The 16,204-nt window shown below is 41.8% G+C and overlaps 1 protein-coding gene across 4 annotated transcripts in view; it reads right to left on the bottom strand.

The window, feature by feature from the left end:
* LOC144612037 (spermatogenesis-associated serine-rich protein 2-like) overlaps window positions 1-16,204 on the bottom strand; it is a 79,101-nt gene that overhangs the window by 32,117 nt on the left and 30,780 nt on the right. For all 4 annotated transcript variants that reach the window (XM_078431512.1, XM_078431510.1, XM_078431513.1 and 1 more), the window contains 5 exons: window positions 15,691-15,770; window positions 12,421-12,529; window positions 10,037-10,086; window positions 6,013-6,265; window positions 4,658-4,870 (listed from right to left, as the gene is read on the bottom strand). In XM_078431512.1, the coding sequence (XP_078287638.1) occupies window positions 4,658-4,870; window positions 6,013-6,265; window positions 10,037-10,086; window positions 12,421-12,529; window positions 15,691-15,770 (705 nt within the window). The remainder of the gene's footprint in view (window positions 1-4,657; window positions 4,871-6,012; window positions 6,266-10,036; window positions 10,087-12,420; window positions 12,530-15,690; window positions 15,771-16,204) is intronic.

Raw genomic sequence — 16,204 nt, 5'->3', positions numbered from 1 at the left:
TCCACCAACTTTGATTAGTTACGGGTGTCAGGAGTTATGGGGAGAAGGCAGGAGAATGGGGAAACATAGATCAGCCACGATTGAATAGCAGGGTAGACTTGATGGGCAGAATGGCCTAATTCTGTTCCTAGAACTTATGAACCAACAGGTCAAATCCTTGGTGTTTAAATATTGGAGCCAAATATCGAGTGTCTTTAGTTATCTGCTAAAGAATTAACTAGAACATTGATTAATGCAGATTTAGATCTTAACTCGAATAAAAATAGGTTAATCCTCTTTAGCTCTGGCAATAACCGACCAGTCGGTCGGTGTACATCTGATTGCACAGGAACCAGGATCTGGACACCTAACAAACTTGACAAGATTTTTCCATTCAGCATTTGCAAATCTTGGGTCACAGCTGTGACTCAGCCGTGAGCACAAAGAAAAAAATGGTCAGTATTTGAAAGTGGGTTTCAATAAATGCACTCATTAAACATTCAGCGAAATCATTAGCCCGAGTTCAACATGTCAAAGCCAATTGAACAAAATGGAAGAATGCCGTCAGTCCTGTTCCTGGATACAGTTTTTTAAAAAAGCTATCGGCCAGAAACATTTTGCTCAATTCTTTGGTGCTGCAGCAACACAGCTGGAAGGCAGAATGAATCAAACTCGGTATGGCTGCTGTTAATTCAGTCTGTCCCTCGCCTCTCAAAAAACAGAATTATCTGATAAACCATTTTAACACCACAGGTGTTTTTTCCAATGAGAACAAAGACGAGTAGACTGGATCACTCTGCAAGCATCAAGCAAAGTAAGACTAGTCTGAGTGGCATCGTCTCTTGTAGGGCAGGACGGGGAGAACACAACTGTGGCTTTGACAGGAAGGAGACAGTGACCACCATCAATCTTGTCTTTGCTTATGGTGATGGACTTTCATGTATTCCTTTCTCAATGCTCAACTCAGAAGACAATCCCTTATCCCAATCAATTTTTTTTAACAATTAAGATGGAGATTTCAACCCAATGCATGAATTCTGAATTTCATGAATTCTGAAATTCTGATTTTCTGAATTAGACCTTAACACAGAGGAACAAAATAACCCAAAGTTGGTGCTACACCTCAAATCAATCCAACATAGTTACTTCAAAAGTAGAGGGGTACTCTTACTTTATTTTTGTAAGACAACCCATCATAGCAGTCACAGTTCTGAAGACAATTTAGTCAGAGGGTGGTGAATCTGTGGAATTCTTTGCAACAGAAGGCTGTGGAGGCCAAGTCAATGGATATTTTTAAAGCAGAGACAGATCGATTCTTGATTAGTACGGGTGTCAGGAGTTATGGGGAGAAGGCAGGGGAATGGGCTTAAAAGAGAGATAGATCAGCCATGATTGAATGGCGGAGTAGACTTGATGGGCCAAATGGCTGAATTCTGCTCCTATTACTTATGACGATAGTCAATCCAAGATAAAAATACTCATATTACAAATTATGTCAAGAATGTTGACCTTTCGGATGTGCCCCAACCCTCCAACCCTCTAAACTTTAAAATTATAGTCTTGCGCAATACAATAACCTTAGTTGCATAACTTTGCCCAGCAGCTTAATGGTTCAGTAATTTCAAATAACAAACCTAGCAATTTCACACCTTACACCTGCACAGTTCAATGGTTTTAAGAACATTACACGTTGTCAAGCAAATGGCAGTTTCAGATGCGACTGTTTGGCAGCGTTTAAAACCTGGATAATGATCCTGCTGGATAGAAGATCACTCTACGCCGGTACTTGGAGCAACGTTGATTTCTTGGAATTGACCAGGTGAAACTAAAATTTATTTCTGGCAACACTCACAATTATTCAAAATTACTGCATAATATTTTTATATTGTTTGAGGATCAACCTTTCAAAGAATGGTTTCTTTGTAAATTGGGACATCATATATGCTAATAAATGGAGAAGCTTGGTTACTAATCCCACTTGTTGCTAAACATTGGAACGATTCCGAAATTGGAAGGCTGTTTGTTCTACGATTAATTATAGTGATAAATGTACAAACACAACTACAATTGGTTAAATGCATGTTACCTTGACATATGATCTTTGCACAGACCTTTTATCCCTCGTTTAACCCATTTGGTGCAAACTGGGAAAGACTTTCATAAGTTAATATCACAGAAGAAACTAACAAAGATATGAAACTTTATCCATTTTGCCTTGCCAAATAAGGTTGGACATTTAACCAACATTGGAAAAAGTTAACCAGAGACAATCTCTAATTGGGGAAGTTACATTAACGATGTAAATTTATGCTCCCATTTGTAGATTTCCAAACACCCCTTCATGCTTCTAATATTAAAATAATCTAAATACAAACGTGAAAACATCTAATCAATATCAATCCATGCGCAGAAGCCTGCAAGAATATCTTGGGATGATTGCAAGTAATTCATTAAGAGACCACACACACAGGGATAATACTCGCCTTTGGAATTCTAAAAGAAATAGGCATGGATAGTCTCAAACTAGTTCAATAGTTTACAGTGAACCTGGGTTCAAAGCAATAATATTCCACAAACAAGATCCTCATACGTGACCAGGTCAGCTGGCAAAGTTGGGTAAAATGTGGGGTCTTGAAGCTAGGGTTAATATATCTTCTTATATTAGAAAATAAGCGTGCTTTAAGTTATAGCTGAAATCGAACTAATCTAGCATGAAAGTGGTCAACGCTGACAAAAGCGGCAAAAACTGGGATGTTCTTGAGCTCCACACAAACGAAAATCCAAGTATAATTATGCAGCAATATAGAAATGGAACACAAAGCTGCAATACATTCCCATAAAATAATGATTCAGCCTATAATTGTACATGGATTCCAGTTTTCAGTTATGGCACTGAAGCAAACATACTAAGCAAAAGCCTCAAATTCACTTATAAAATGGTTAGGTTATAAAATAAATATTCTGAGGATGTGTCAGCTCAGAGTTCTGTTGCATATCTCATGGTTCAAAGACACTGCCAGAGCGCATATAGCACAAAGTAGATGCTACAATTGCACCGTCAGATCTTTCATGAATCCAACACTGAACATAATCTGAGGCGTCACATAATACTAACGTTATTTGTTGAATTCCACTCCAAAAAAGGCTGCTCTCAGAATGCTGTCATTTAAACACAGCTGGCCATTATTTGAGTAATACGTCTAGCTTGTTGGCACAAGTCTAGCTTTATTAGTTCTCTCTAAGCTCTTGACAAAACTAGATTGCTTTAGGAATGTGGAGTCAAGAGAGAAAAGTGTAGAAAAGATTTGCATCAGAACAGAGGATAAACCCACAGGAAAAAAAAAAGGCCAGGTCTCTTCACTGCTCCTTAAACACGAGGTCATCCAAATAGATCATTTGACTTTATTCACTCCACCACTGGGAGCCATGCTATCAGCTTCCACATTGCTGAGCTCTCAAATTCCCTCCCTAAACCTCTTCACTTCTCAAGCCAAGGACTGGTTGAACTGAATTCACCATCTCTGATATACAGTGCCCTCCATAATGTTCGGGACAAAGACCCATCATTTATTTATTTGCCTCTGTACTCCACAATTTGAGATTTGGGCAGTTCCTTCTCTCCTCTAAACTTTGCTCTTGCCATCTCTCTAATATAAGTTAATCTTCGTCTCATCTGCCCACAAGACCCTTTTCCAGAACTGTGGTTGCTCTTTTAAGTACTTCTTGGCAAACTGTAACCTGGCCATCCTATTTTTGCAGCTAACCAGTGGTTTGCATCTTGCAGTGTAGCCTCTGTATTTCTGTTCATGACGTCTTCTGCAGACAGTGGTCAATGACAAATCAGAAACACTCTTCAGGAGTCAGGTGTGGGATTAGTCAGACAGGTGTTTGGGATTTTTTCTTTATTATAGAGAGAATTCTTCTGTCATCAGCTGTGGAGGCCTTCCTTGGCCTGCCAGTCCCTTTGCGATTAGTAATCTCACCAGTGCTCCCTTTCTTCTTAATGATGTTCCAAACAGTTGATTTTGATAAGCCCAAGGTTTGGCCGATGTCTCTAACAGTTTTATTCTTGTCTTTCAGTATCATAATGGCTTCTTTGACTTTCACTAGCACAAATTTGGTCCTCATGTTGATAAACAGCAACAAAAGTTTCCAAAGGTGATGGAAAGACTGGAGGAAAGACTAGGTGCTGAGAGCTCTCTTATACCTGCATACAGGAGGCAATTAAACACACCTGAGCAATTACAAACGCCTGTGAAGCCATGTGTCCCAAGCATTATGGTGCCCTGAAATGGGGGGACTATGTATAAACACAGCTGTAATTTTAAAATGTATAAAAATGGCCTTTAATAAAATCTGACAATGTGCACTTTAACCACATGTGATATTGTCTATTACAAATCTCAAATTGTGGAGGACAGAGGCAAATAAATAATGATGGGTCTTTGTCCCAAACACTGTACACCATGTTATTTTATACAAGCAAACTCCCTACCCAGTTATACAATAGTTCTTTGGCACATGTGGAATCACCACATCCAACAATGAACCACACATATGACCAACATTCTCCCCCATTGCCACAACCCCCCTTGTTGCAAATTGAAGCTTAACTAGTTCACCAGGTTTAAATTTCAGTATTTTATTTCATGCAAAATGCTTTGGAAATACCCCTTACCTATTTTTTTATTTTTAGATGAAACAAATGCACCATCATCTGGCATGACTAAGGAAAGAGAGGCAGAGGACTGTGAACCTGAAGAAGCTCGTGATCTGAACTTGGCTGCATGTCTTTGTTGCTGTATTCGTGAAGAATGGGCACTATGGTGAAATTGTTGATTAGGCTGGTGCTTTGATTCAGATTTACACTTTTCATTTTCTATTGCAGATTCTGAAAAATAGTAGTTAAGGGTATTGTCAGGATGAATTCTGTACTCAAAAACAAACATTTTTAATGAAGGGAAAAAAACTGCTTTGACACCACTTCCATATTATGTTAAGATATAAGAGTTAGAAAATTCAAAAGATGTGTCATTTCAATACAGTTTACAGTAAACAGACCGACTTTATGCAAGGAAACTACCTCATTCGAAGATTTGCCGGATAAAGAGAAAGTTTTATTTTAGACCAAGATCCAGCTTAGTTACAAAATGATCTGACCAAACAAAAGGAAGTTAACATCTGCAGGAGTAATGCACAAATAAACAAGCTATTTTTTTTCTCCCCCTAATTGAAAGGGGGAAATTTATGGGGGGACGGGACCAAAACTAAAGTTTAAGCAAACAACAATGAAGACGAGATATTCAAGCATTCCTCATCAATACAGTAGCAAAAAATAATTAGCCTAGAACAGACACATAAATAACAGTTGGTAGTGAATTGCATTGCGACAAATGAGTAAAGTTTTAATAAATAATTTGCAAAATCTGTTTCAATGCTTTCATTCACTGTCAGCACAAGTTCTTTTTAATGTACTGCATGTGTACAAAGACATTTTAATACGGATAATTTTTTGACTTTTGGATCATTCTGTGCTAAGAGTATTCAAGGCTTAAATGGCATTGATGTTCACGTCATGAACACAAGGACCAAGGAAATCAAAAGCATCACAAAACCATTATTAAGTTGTGTTTTGGCAGTGGCTGGAATATTGAAGTCAGAGTGCATCATCACTAACAAGCTTCAGTGTTATATTTAGTTTATGTGTGTATATAGTGAAACACTTTCAGATTCGTCAACCCACTACCAAAAACAAACATAAATGCTTGCAATTATTTGGGAGAGATCAAGAGTATAATAAAACAAACAAATAAAAAAGAATTAAAACATTGTGGGGAAAATAGTGTATTCAAAACATAAAGACCCTTGAAGGGTCTCGGCCCGAAACATCACCCATTCCTTCTCTCCCGAGATGCTGCCTGACTCGCTGAGTTACTCCAGCTTTTTGTGAATACCTTTGATTTCAACCAGCATCTGCAGTTTTTTTTCCTAAGACAAGAGTATTAATTTGAACAAAATTTAGATGCACCATACCATCTATTTCGAGAGTCAATGATTCAGAATCTTCCAGCTCTTGGGCATCCACGGAAAGGGTCTCCAGGTGTTCAGTGAGAGAATCCACCGACTCATCATCGTTCACAGACCCATTCATGTGATAGCCGTTTATTTCCTCCTTCTCAGAAGAAGCTGCAGACAGTTCACCACCATTAGCTGTACTTTTATCTGACTGCAATTGCTCTGGTTCTGCTTCGACTTTTGGCTTTGGTTTAATCTTCTTTTTCTTGTGCTAGGTATTGTTAAAAAAGGAAGAAGCATTGTTTAAAGACAGTCAAACCTTGAAGGTATTATTTTTATTTGCAAGTCACAATTAGCCGTGGCAAGTTTGCATAGCTTTCCCAACACGTTAAGATTGTTTTCTTTACTGCATCCAGCGCCAATATAAAAGATTTCTTCACTGTATAGGGATCTGGTGAAAGACAGGATATCCTTGCCCTTTCCTTACAGACCCACCCTATATATGTAAAATGCATTTACTCATCAAAACAGCACCCCTACAACATTTCCAACATTCAAACAGCCATCAACTGACTACCCAGTTTGGAAGGTAGACACAAAATGCTGGAGTGGCTCGCTCAGGTCCAGGTGGGCCGGTTTCAAACGAGCCACAGACACAGTTTCGCGCCGGACTCCCATGTCCAAATCAAAAGTAGTAGTCCCGTGCCGCAGCACGCGAAGGGGACCTTCATACGGGCACTGCAAGGGCGACCTGTGGGAGTCACAGCGAAGAAAAACGCACGGGCAGCTCATCAGCGGCAGTGACATATGGGAAGGGACCACTCCATGACGCAACATTGTGATGGGAGACAAGATGCCGACCTTCTCCCGCAAGCGGATCAGCACCGATGACGGGGGTTCCTGGGACCCATCAGCAGCTGGGACAAACTCCCCAGGAACGGTAAGCGGAGCACCATATCCCAACTCCGCGGAGGACGATGACAGATCCTCCTTGGGGGTCGTCCGAATCCCCAACAGGACCCATGGCAACTTGTCCATCCACCCCGGGCCCATGAGACGAGCCTTCAGACAGCGGTGGAACCACTCCACCAACCCATTTGACGGAGGATGGTACACTGTTGAGTGGTGGAGCTGTGTCCCCAACAGGCGGGCCATGGCGGCCGCAGTTCCGACGTGAAATGGGCGCCCCGGTCGGACGTGATGTGAAGTGGAACGCCAAAGCAGGCAACCCAAGTTGCCACGTGGGCACGAGCGCACGACCGAGTTGAAGTGTTCGTGAGCGGGATGGCCTCCGGCCACCGCGTAAAACGGTCAACCACCGTAAGCAGGTGTGAAACACCCTGGGACGGCGAAGGCGGCCCCACGATGTCCACATGTACGTGATCGAATCGCCGGCGTGGCACTGCGAAGTCCTGAACGGGCGCACGGACGTGGCGATGCACCCTTGATGTCTGGCACGGGATGCACTCCCGGGCCCAGCGAGCGACCTGCTTCCGAAGTCCGTGCCACATAAACCTTGTGGCCCGGATGGATGGGTGGGCCAGCCCATGGATCACCTCAAAGACACGACGGCGCCAGGCCACCGGAACGATAGGCCTCGGCTGACCCATGGACACGTCACAGAGGATGAAACCCAAGGGACCCAACAGCACGTCCTCAAGCATCGAGCCAGAGATCGCGGTGCGGTACGCCGGCATCCCATCGCCCGCCAGCTGGGCCGCCGCCAAGGTGGAGTAATCTATTCCCGAGGCCGGGTTAAGCACGGCTGCAATTGTCGGACGGGACAAAGCATCCGCCACGAGGATGCATTTCCCAGTGATGTGTCGGACGTCCGTTGCATACTACAAAATAGGCGCCAGCTGGCGCTGCTGACGGGCGGACCAAGGATCCGAAACCTTCACGAACGCAAAAGTGAGGGGCTTGTGGTCCGTGAAGGCTCGAGGATGTACCGGAAGTGCCGCATTGCGAGGTGTAATGCGAGCAACTCCCGGTCGAAAGCGCTGTAGCAGCGCTCAGGTGACGGCTAAAGAAGGCGAGAGGCCGGCAACCGGCTGTTCCAACACGCCACCGACCGCAGAGTCTGAGGCGTCCACGGTAAGGGCTGTGGCGGCGTCGGCCGACGGATGCACGAGCATTGTCGCCCGAGCCAAGGCCTCCTTCGCCCCTTCAAAAGCCGCCGTGGCGACGGCGTCCCACTGTATCCCCCGTTGCTTGCCCATCAGCAACTGGAAAAGCGTCCACAAAAGTTTGGCCGCCGCCGGAACGAACCTGTGGTAAAATGGCCGGAACGAACCTGTGGTAAAATGTTACCATCCCTAAGAACTCCTGGAGGCCACGCACTGTCGCAGGTCGCGGGAACTGGCAGATTGCCTCAACCCTGTCCGGCAGAGGCACCGCTCCGTGCAGGGTCACCCGATGCCCCAGGAAGTTGATGGCCCGAAGCCCAAATTGGCATTTGCCAGGGTTAATTAAGAGGCCATGGTCACTGAGGCGCTGGAAGAGTAGACGCAGGTGGGCGCAGTGTTCCTCTCGCGAGCGACTTGCCACGGGCATGCGGTCGCCGTGCCCGCCCATGTTAAGGATCTGACAGGCGCGCTGCATTCGGCTCGGCCCGTAGATCCGGAGCAGCAGCTTCTTGTATTTATGTGTATTTATTCACCACCGGCGGTTTATCCAGGTAAGGAGCGACCGGACCGGCCGTCCGCCGGTCCAGGGCGCCTACCACAAAGTGATAGCGGGTCTCCTCGGTTGTAATGCCGCGGATGTAAAATTGGGATTCGGCCTGTCGAAACCAAACCCACAGCTGCGAGTTCCAAAATGTAGGGAGCTTCAGCGATACCGCGTTGAGTTCGGCCTCGTCGGCCTTGTGGGCGGCAGCGGCAGAATGCATTTTCTTAGATGATCAGCCATGATCATATTGCCATGCTGCAATTTAATATCAAAGCAGTAATACATAGCATTTTGCTCAGCAGTCAACATGGACATTAGATTGCTGGTAGCAAAAAGAGCAGATTCAGCTTTATAAAACACAAGTTCTCTGTAACTGGTGTACTGTGTCCAATTCCAGGCAACTCACTTTAGGAAAACTGCAAAAGTCTCTTGAGCGGGTGTTACTTACAAACACAATTCTAGGAATGAGGGATTTCAGTTAATCGGAAAGACTTGGGAAAAAATGGGATTGTTCTCCTTGGAGAAGAGGTGGTTATGAGGGAATCCAATTGAGGTATTTAAAATCATTAAGGGCATAGACAGGGGATTGAAACTATTCCTACTGGTAAAAGGATCAAGAACCAGGAGAAATAGAGTAAAGGTCTATAGACTAGAACTAAAGGAGAGATGAGAAAACAGTTTTACATTGCTCACGGTTAGAGTCTGGATAGTACCAAGGACATACCAGACATACTAGTGGAAGCAGTCAACTGTGGCTTTCAAAAGGAGATATCTGGAAGAACTGTGAAGGAAGGAACTGCAGATGCTGGTTTAAACCAAAGATAGAAACAAAATGCTGGTGTAACTCAGCTTGACAGGCAGCACCTCTGGAGAGAAGGAATGGGTGACGTTTCGGGTCAAGACCCTTCTTCAGACTAAGGAATGGATGACGTTTCGCGTCGAGAAGGGCCTCGACCTGAAACGTTACCCATTCCTTCTCTCCAGAGATGCTGCCTGTCCCGCTGAGTTACTCCAGCATTTTGTTTTTATTTGGAAGCACTTGCAGGGATAATAGGAAGAGGGCAGGTGGCTAGAACGCTCTTCCATGGAAGCTGGCAAAGACTCCAAGGGTTAAATTAACTCCTATGTTATAACCATCCTATGATTTGATTCTCTCGCAACAGTTGGCTGCTTTAACCACTGCTTACTGCTTTTCAATTAGGAAGTCTAATAAGATTGAAAATTGGTTGGGAGGTAGGAAATTTTAATCTGGATTTAATTGGTGAGATTTAACAAGGGTTTGAAGTACAGATTAACTATGATCCATTTGAACAGCAGAACAGCCTCAAGGGGGATGAGTGGTTTCCTCGTGTTCATATGTCACGTTCCTTACCTTCTTCTTCCCTGTTACACTCCATTCTTTTAGTATCTCTGTGGCAGAACCTTGATTAAATGAAAATAATTAAATTACAGTAATTATTCAAAAAGCACATCAAATATCATGATGCAATTTTCAAAATGTCACAAACAGATTTTAGAAACCTTTTCATTGTTTCAGTCGTTATCTTATTGGCAGGACCAAAATATGAAATATCAGCATTTTGCACTGGTGATGTTTATTTGGCGTTTCAGCATTCTGTAAATAGCTATCACTTTTTAAAAATAAAAATCCAAAAAGGAATATTAAAAAGGTCAATATTTTTTTTCATATTGTGGACGTTAGCAACAAGTCTGATCTAACATATGTACATTGGATGACCCAGAGGTTCTAGTCGTGTGTCCATGTAATTCTGCCACTCAGACCTGTTTATGACGACCTAATCTGTTGCAATGATGCCCGACCCAAATCTTTCACATCCTCCTTGACTTCACTGATTTCAACAATTTCAGGCAACCAGCACTTTTCTTCCTCTACATTTTCAATTTGTTCCTTTGATGCTTTTCTCTTGGGTTTTAACTGCTGAACATTTAAAGTAATGTTTGGGTTGACAACCATGGCCTGCACCGTAACACAGAAACTGTTGCGGCCTTCCCCCTTCCCCCCCCCCCCTTCAATGACACTTGTTTTCTCACTTTTCCAATTATGTGGAAGAGTCATTGGCCTGAAACACCAATCGTCCCTCTGCTTATCTGTGAATTTCTCTGCCACAGAAGGCAGTGGAGGCCAATTCACTGGATGTTTTCAAGAGAGAGTTAGATCTAGCTCTTTGGGCAAAAGGAATCAAGAGATATGGGTAAAAAGCAGGAATGGGGTACTGATTTTAGATGATCAGCCATGATCATATTGAATGACAGTGCTGGCTCGAAGAACCGAATGGCCTACTCCTGCACCTATTTTTCTATGATGCCTGACCCAGGCCATTTTCTGCTTTCATTCTGGATGTCCAATTTCAGCAGTTTTTTTACTGCTACGTCAGCATGATTTGGCGATGACATTCAGATCGGCTTAGAGAGAGCTAGTGTAGGAAATGGAAATACCACAGTGGTTTCTAATAGTTAAAAACTACAAAAATAAGGAAAAGCGGTAGATAGTTCTTAATATTATACAACATTACAGTCTGGATCTCTGAAGGCCCAGTTCGTGCCAATCTCCAATACCAGCCTTAGTCGGAACTAGATTAGCATCAAAGGATAACGTGTGGATTTTAGTTTGAAAATGTTATGATCCATGTTCAACACTTTGATTTGTCTTAAAACATATTTGAAGCCCTATGCAAAGGAGCCCTAATCCCTTTGGGGGAATTAGATAGGGAGAAGGGTAAAGAAAGCAAAGCATACAGATTTTTTTTCTTCATAAATCTGTCTGGAAGTCCACCAGGAAACATTGGTAGGAGGAATTCTGCACTAGGTTTAGGTCTATTATTATCATAAGTACCGAAGTACAGTGAAAAGATTTGTTTTGCATGCCATCTAAACTGATCACATAATGCTATAATACAATCAAATCAAGCTCAAGTATAATAGAGCAAAAGGGAAGATACAGAATATATTTTGGCAAAGGTGCACATCAATTGTGATATGGGAAATAATTCTTAGTCATAGTTGGCAGAACTCCTGATGACTAATTCCGCTTTGAAACACAGAACACAAAATGTGAGAAAACAAAATGCAAACCTAGTTTTAAGACAACTGGAACACGAATGATGAAATTTTAGTGCCAGATCAAGAAGTTAAGAATACAGCAAGTCGGCAGAATCACTGTGCAGGTGCCAGGTATTGACTGCCAATGTGGAATAAAGCTTCAGGTTCCAAGCTGCCACGTCAGAATTTGAGCAGCTGTGGGACAGATACCATTTTTGGCTTACATTACGTCATTAGAAATAGCTAAAGGATGACTACTATTCAAAATGCAACAGGTTTTTTTGTGTCTGTTGGTTTAACCATAGATTGTTTGCTCCAACATTCAAATTTAATAAAGCACGCCAGTAATTGAAGTTTGAATACAGCTCACGGAATCACTAACAGTTTGCATTGTATTTATTGCACACATACCAAAGCTATACAAAAAGGTTCAACAATGAAAAGATTTCCAATGGTGCCATTGTTTGTCCAGATTCAAAGTATCACCAAAAATGTAGATGAATATACTGGATCACTGAAGAACCGAGCTAATCATATGACTCATGATTTGAATTTATCCTATGCTTCACACACCTTAGTTCGAAACTCCTGATCTTTACGCTTAATTTGAATAGCTATTGGCACCGCATATGGTTGGAACTAAATTGAAATTAGTTGCATAGAATATTCAGAGTGAGAAAAAGAACAAAGTCTTACCTTCCATAAAAGCTTGCACGGCCTTGTCTACACAATTGTCATAATGTTGCAATACTAGGATGATCTCATTGTTACTCCTGTTAGGAACTATTGCACGAACAGCAGTAATCTAAGTAGAAGCACATCACAAATCATATCAAAAGATGACCTGAAGCACAACTCTGGTTCACCTAGTAAAAAATGGAAGGCCTTACAAATGAGAAGCTCTGCTTCAGTATACAACGACTTGAAAGTACTTAATTTTATAAATGGCAATATATACACAAATGCATTGGACTCCAATCCCGATGTGGACGCTGGATTGAAGGCTTTGCGATGGATAGATTAAATAAACCTCTGATACATAGTGCAGAGCATTGGCAGCATGCTCTTCACACCATTCAAATGTTCTTTTTCGATCCAGCTTTGTACTGCTGCCCAAAGTGAATTTCATCTCCAGTAATGAAGTTCCCAATTAAAAGCATTGATTTGTTTAAACATTACCACTTGTTCTTGGTGAACCATTCAAATGCCAGTAATCAGTTCACAGAAAGCAAAATGTAAAATTGTAAGAATAAAAGACACCCCTTAGTCACACTTACAAGTTAGGATAAAATCCACTCCAGAATGGAAGAGTCGAGTTGAATAGCTGACTTAATGCTTAGTAATGCTTCACACAGAGGTCAGTGGACATATGGAACAAGCTGAAGGTAGACACCAAATGCTGGAGTAACTCAGCGGGCCAGGCAGCATCTTGGGAGAGAAGTGCCACCCATTCCTTCTCTCCCGAGGTACTGCCTGACCCGCTGAGTTACTCCAGCATTTGGTGTCTACCTTCGATTTTAACCTGCATCTGCAGTTTTTTTCCTATACATGTGGAACAAGCTGTCAGGGGAGATAGTTCATGCAGGTACAACAACATTTAAAAGACATTTGAACAGGTAAATGAAGAGGAGAGTTTTAGAGGGGTATGGGCCAAATGTGGGCAGGTGGGACTAGTGTAGTTGGGCCATCTGGGTCAGCATGGACAAGTTGGGCCGAAGGGCCTGTTTCCATGCTGTTTAACTATGACTGATAATATCTGTTGGTGGTCTAAAAGTCTGAATTAAAGTCTTTTTTTGGGAGGGTAGGAAAAGGAAATAATGAAGCATTAAACAAACAGTCGAATAGATGACAGCAATTTATAGCCACAGTTCCCCACAAGAGTATTTCATTTGATGGTAACAAATATTTTTGTTCCATGGGGCATAGGGAAAATGCTGATGGGACTTATTTGAATGTATATGAAGAATACAAACATGCTTTGAGATCAAAATACAGATTAGTTTTTCAAATGCTTTATGTGAAATGGGAGAACATTTCAGAGAAATAAACAGACCTTTTTGAAATTTGATATGACATCTGAAAGAACATATGAAATTGTTCATATGTTATTACTAGTCATTGATTCAACAGACTGATTTAGCCAGTCTGAAGGGTCCCGACCTAAAATGTGACATCCATGTTGTCCAGAGATGCTGCACTAAGTTATTCCAGCACTTTGTATGATTTATTTTTGATTATTTTCATCAACATCTCGGCACCTTCAAAGGTTTATGCATGTGAACCCTCATCTCAGTGTTCGTACATTCCCTTTATAATTGTGCCATTAGTTTATGGTGTCACTTTTTTCCCCAAAATACACAAGGCGTTTTTCAGTGCTGTTTAGAATCAGCGATGGATTTGCAGCAAACCTCTGCTATTTTCAGCAGCAACGTCACATTAAAGCTGGCAGCTAGTCAAATTTACTTCCATTCAAAAGACTACAAACTTTGGAAGGAGACTAAGCTTTGAAACCAAGGTTTCGTCAACAGTATTTAAAATGTGAAACAAAGGGCTACAACAGGTTGCAAGTAGCAACAAGGTCCTGGAAATACAGAGATCAGGCCAACTAGTTGAACGCAATAAGCTTTCACTCTGAAAGGCACTGCAGAGAATGGTATTTCCCAATAATAATGTTGCATGAATTTATAACAAAAACAAAAAGAACAATGTTAAAGAAAGCTACAAATGTTTAACATTAGCAGTTATAATAACTAGACTGGTGATTTCAATTAAAAATAAGGTTCAGAAAAGATGTTGGCAACCATGGGCTGTTTTACCCATTGTGGCCTAATGAACCCGATTAAATTAGAGCACAACTAGTAAAGCAAAATTGAAAATATTTCAGGACAAAAGAGTATTTTCTTCCTACTAACAACTTGTTTGCTCAACATAGGTTATAAAGTGGCAGGACATTTACTTAAACATTTTTGTATTTAGTGCTCATGAGGTCTCTTCAACAGTGAAAAAAACCAAATGCAGATTGTTTGACAAAATGGAGCCATAATGTTAATTCTCTAGCTCACTCTGAATCGCTCTCCGTCTCTGGCTTCTACATTTCTTCAATGTCCAATGCAAGCTTAAGGAACAGCATTGTGCCTGCCATCAGAGTACACTGAAGCCTTCTGGATTCAATTTACAGTTGAACAATTTGAGGTAACCATTTGGTTTTACTCCTCTCTCTCCTAAAGATGTGGCCATTTCAATTTGTTTTACTTTTGATTCCATCTGCAAGTTTTTAAAGCAATTGTAATCTTAACAACTTCAGTCTCACCTATATTCCAAAACATTCCTTCTATTTTTCTCCTCCTTCTCTCTGCATCTTAACACACTTGGAAACCCACTTTCAGTTCCTATGACGGGTCCTTCAACCAAAATGTCCACTTGGTTTCTCTTCCCATGACCAGTCAGGTGTTTCTAGCATTTTGTTCCAGATTTCTAGCATTTGCGGGTTTTTTTAGAAACATAGAAAATAGGTGCAGGAGTAGGCCATTCGGCCCTTCGAGCCTGCACCGCCATTCAATATGATCATGGCTGATCATCCAACTCAGTATCCCGTACCTGCCTTCTCTCCATACCCCCTGATCCCTTTAGCCACAAGGGCCACATCTAACTCCCTCTTAAATATAGCCAATGAACTGGCCTCAACTACCTTCTGTGGCAGAAAATTCCAGATTCACCACTCTGTGTGAAAAAAAAATTCTCATCTAGGTCCTAAAAGACTTCCCCCTTATCCTTAAACTGTGACCCCTTGTTCTGGACTTCCCCAACATTGGGAACAATGTTCCTGCATCTAGCCTGTCCAACCCCTTAAGAATTTTGTAAGTTTCTATAAGATCCCCCCTCAATCTTCTAAATTCCAGCGACAATCTTCTAAATTCCTCCAATAAATCCAAGTAATTTGAAGCCAAGTACACAAAATATTATTACCTTTTCTTTTATATTGTCATTGGATCCTCCCTGGGCCATCACAGCTTTGGATCGCGTGTCAAACACAGCTCCAGTGGGATCTGTTCAGGAAAGAGTTACAGAATTATAATTTGCCACTATTACATTTTTACATTTCTCACTGCTACTCCAACATTTCACAGATAGGTACTTGGTATCTATAGTGAAGGAATAACACCACAAGAAACGGCCACAAACAGAAAATCACATTCAAATTAGCTGTTCAGATTCAATCAAATTTTAAGATTGGATTGGAAAGCGATTTCATATTAAGATGCAGTATAGAAACTTTGTTTTGTTATGACACAGATGCCGCTCTTTAAAACCTTGAGAGAATTCTTCAACCAGCGACTCAATGCAGACTCCCTTATCTGAAGCAAGTTTGCCAAATATTGGGAGATCAATCGAATCAACGTCAGGAAAAGGGGAGACACAATGTGCTGGCGTAACTTAGCGGTTCAGACAGCCACCGTGGAGAATGTGGATAGGCGACGTT

This window comes from Rhinoraja longicauda, chromosome 42, assembly GCF_053455715.1.
Source record: "Rhinoraja longicauda isolate Sanriku21f chromosome 42, sRhiLon1.1, whole genome shotgun sequence".
Classification (NCBI taxonomy): domain Eukaryota; kingdom Metazoa; phylum Chordata; class Chondrichthyes; order Rajiformes; family Arhynchobatidae; genus Rhinoraja; species Rhinoraja longicauda.
Note: the sequence above shows the minus strand (reverse complement) of the source record. Positions and strands in the feature narration are given on the sequence as shown.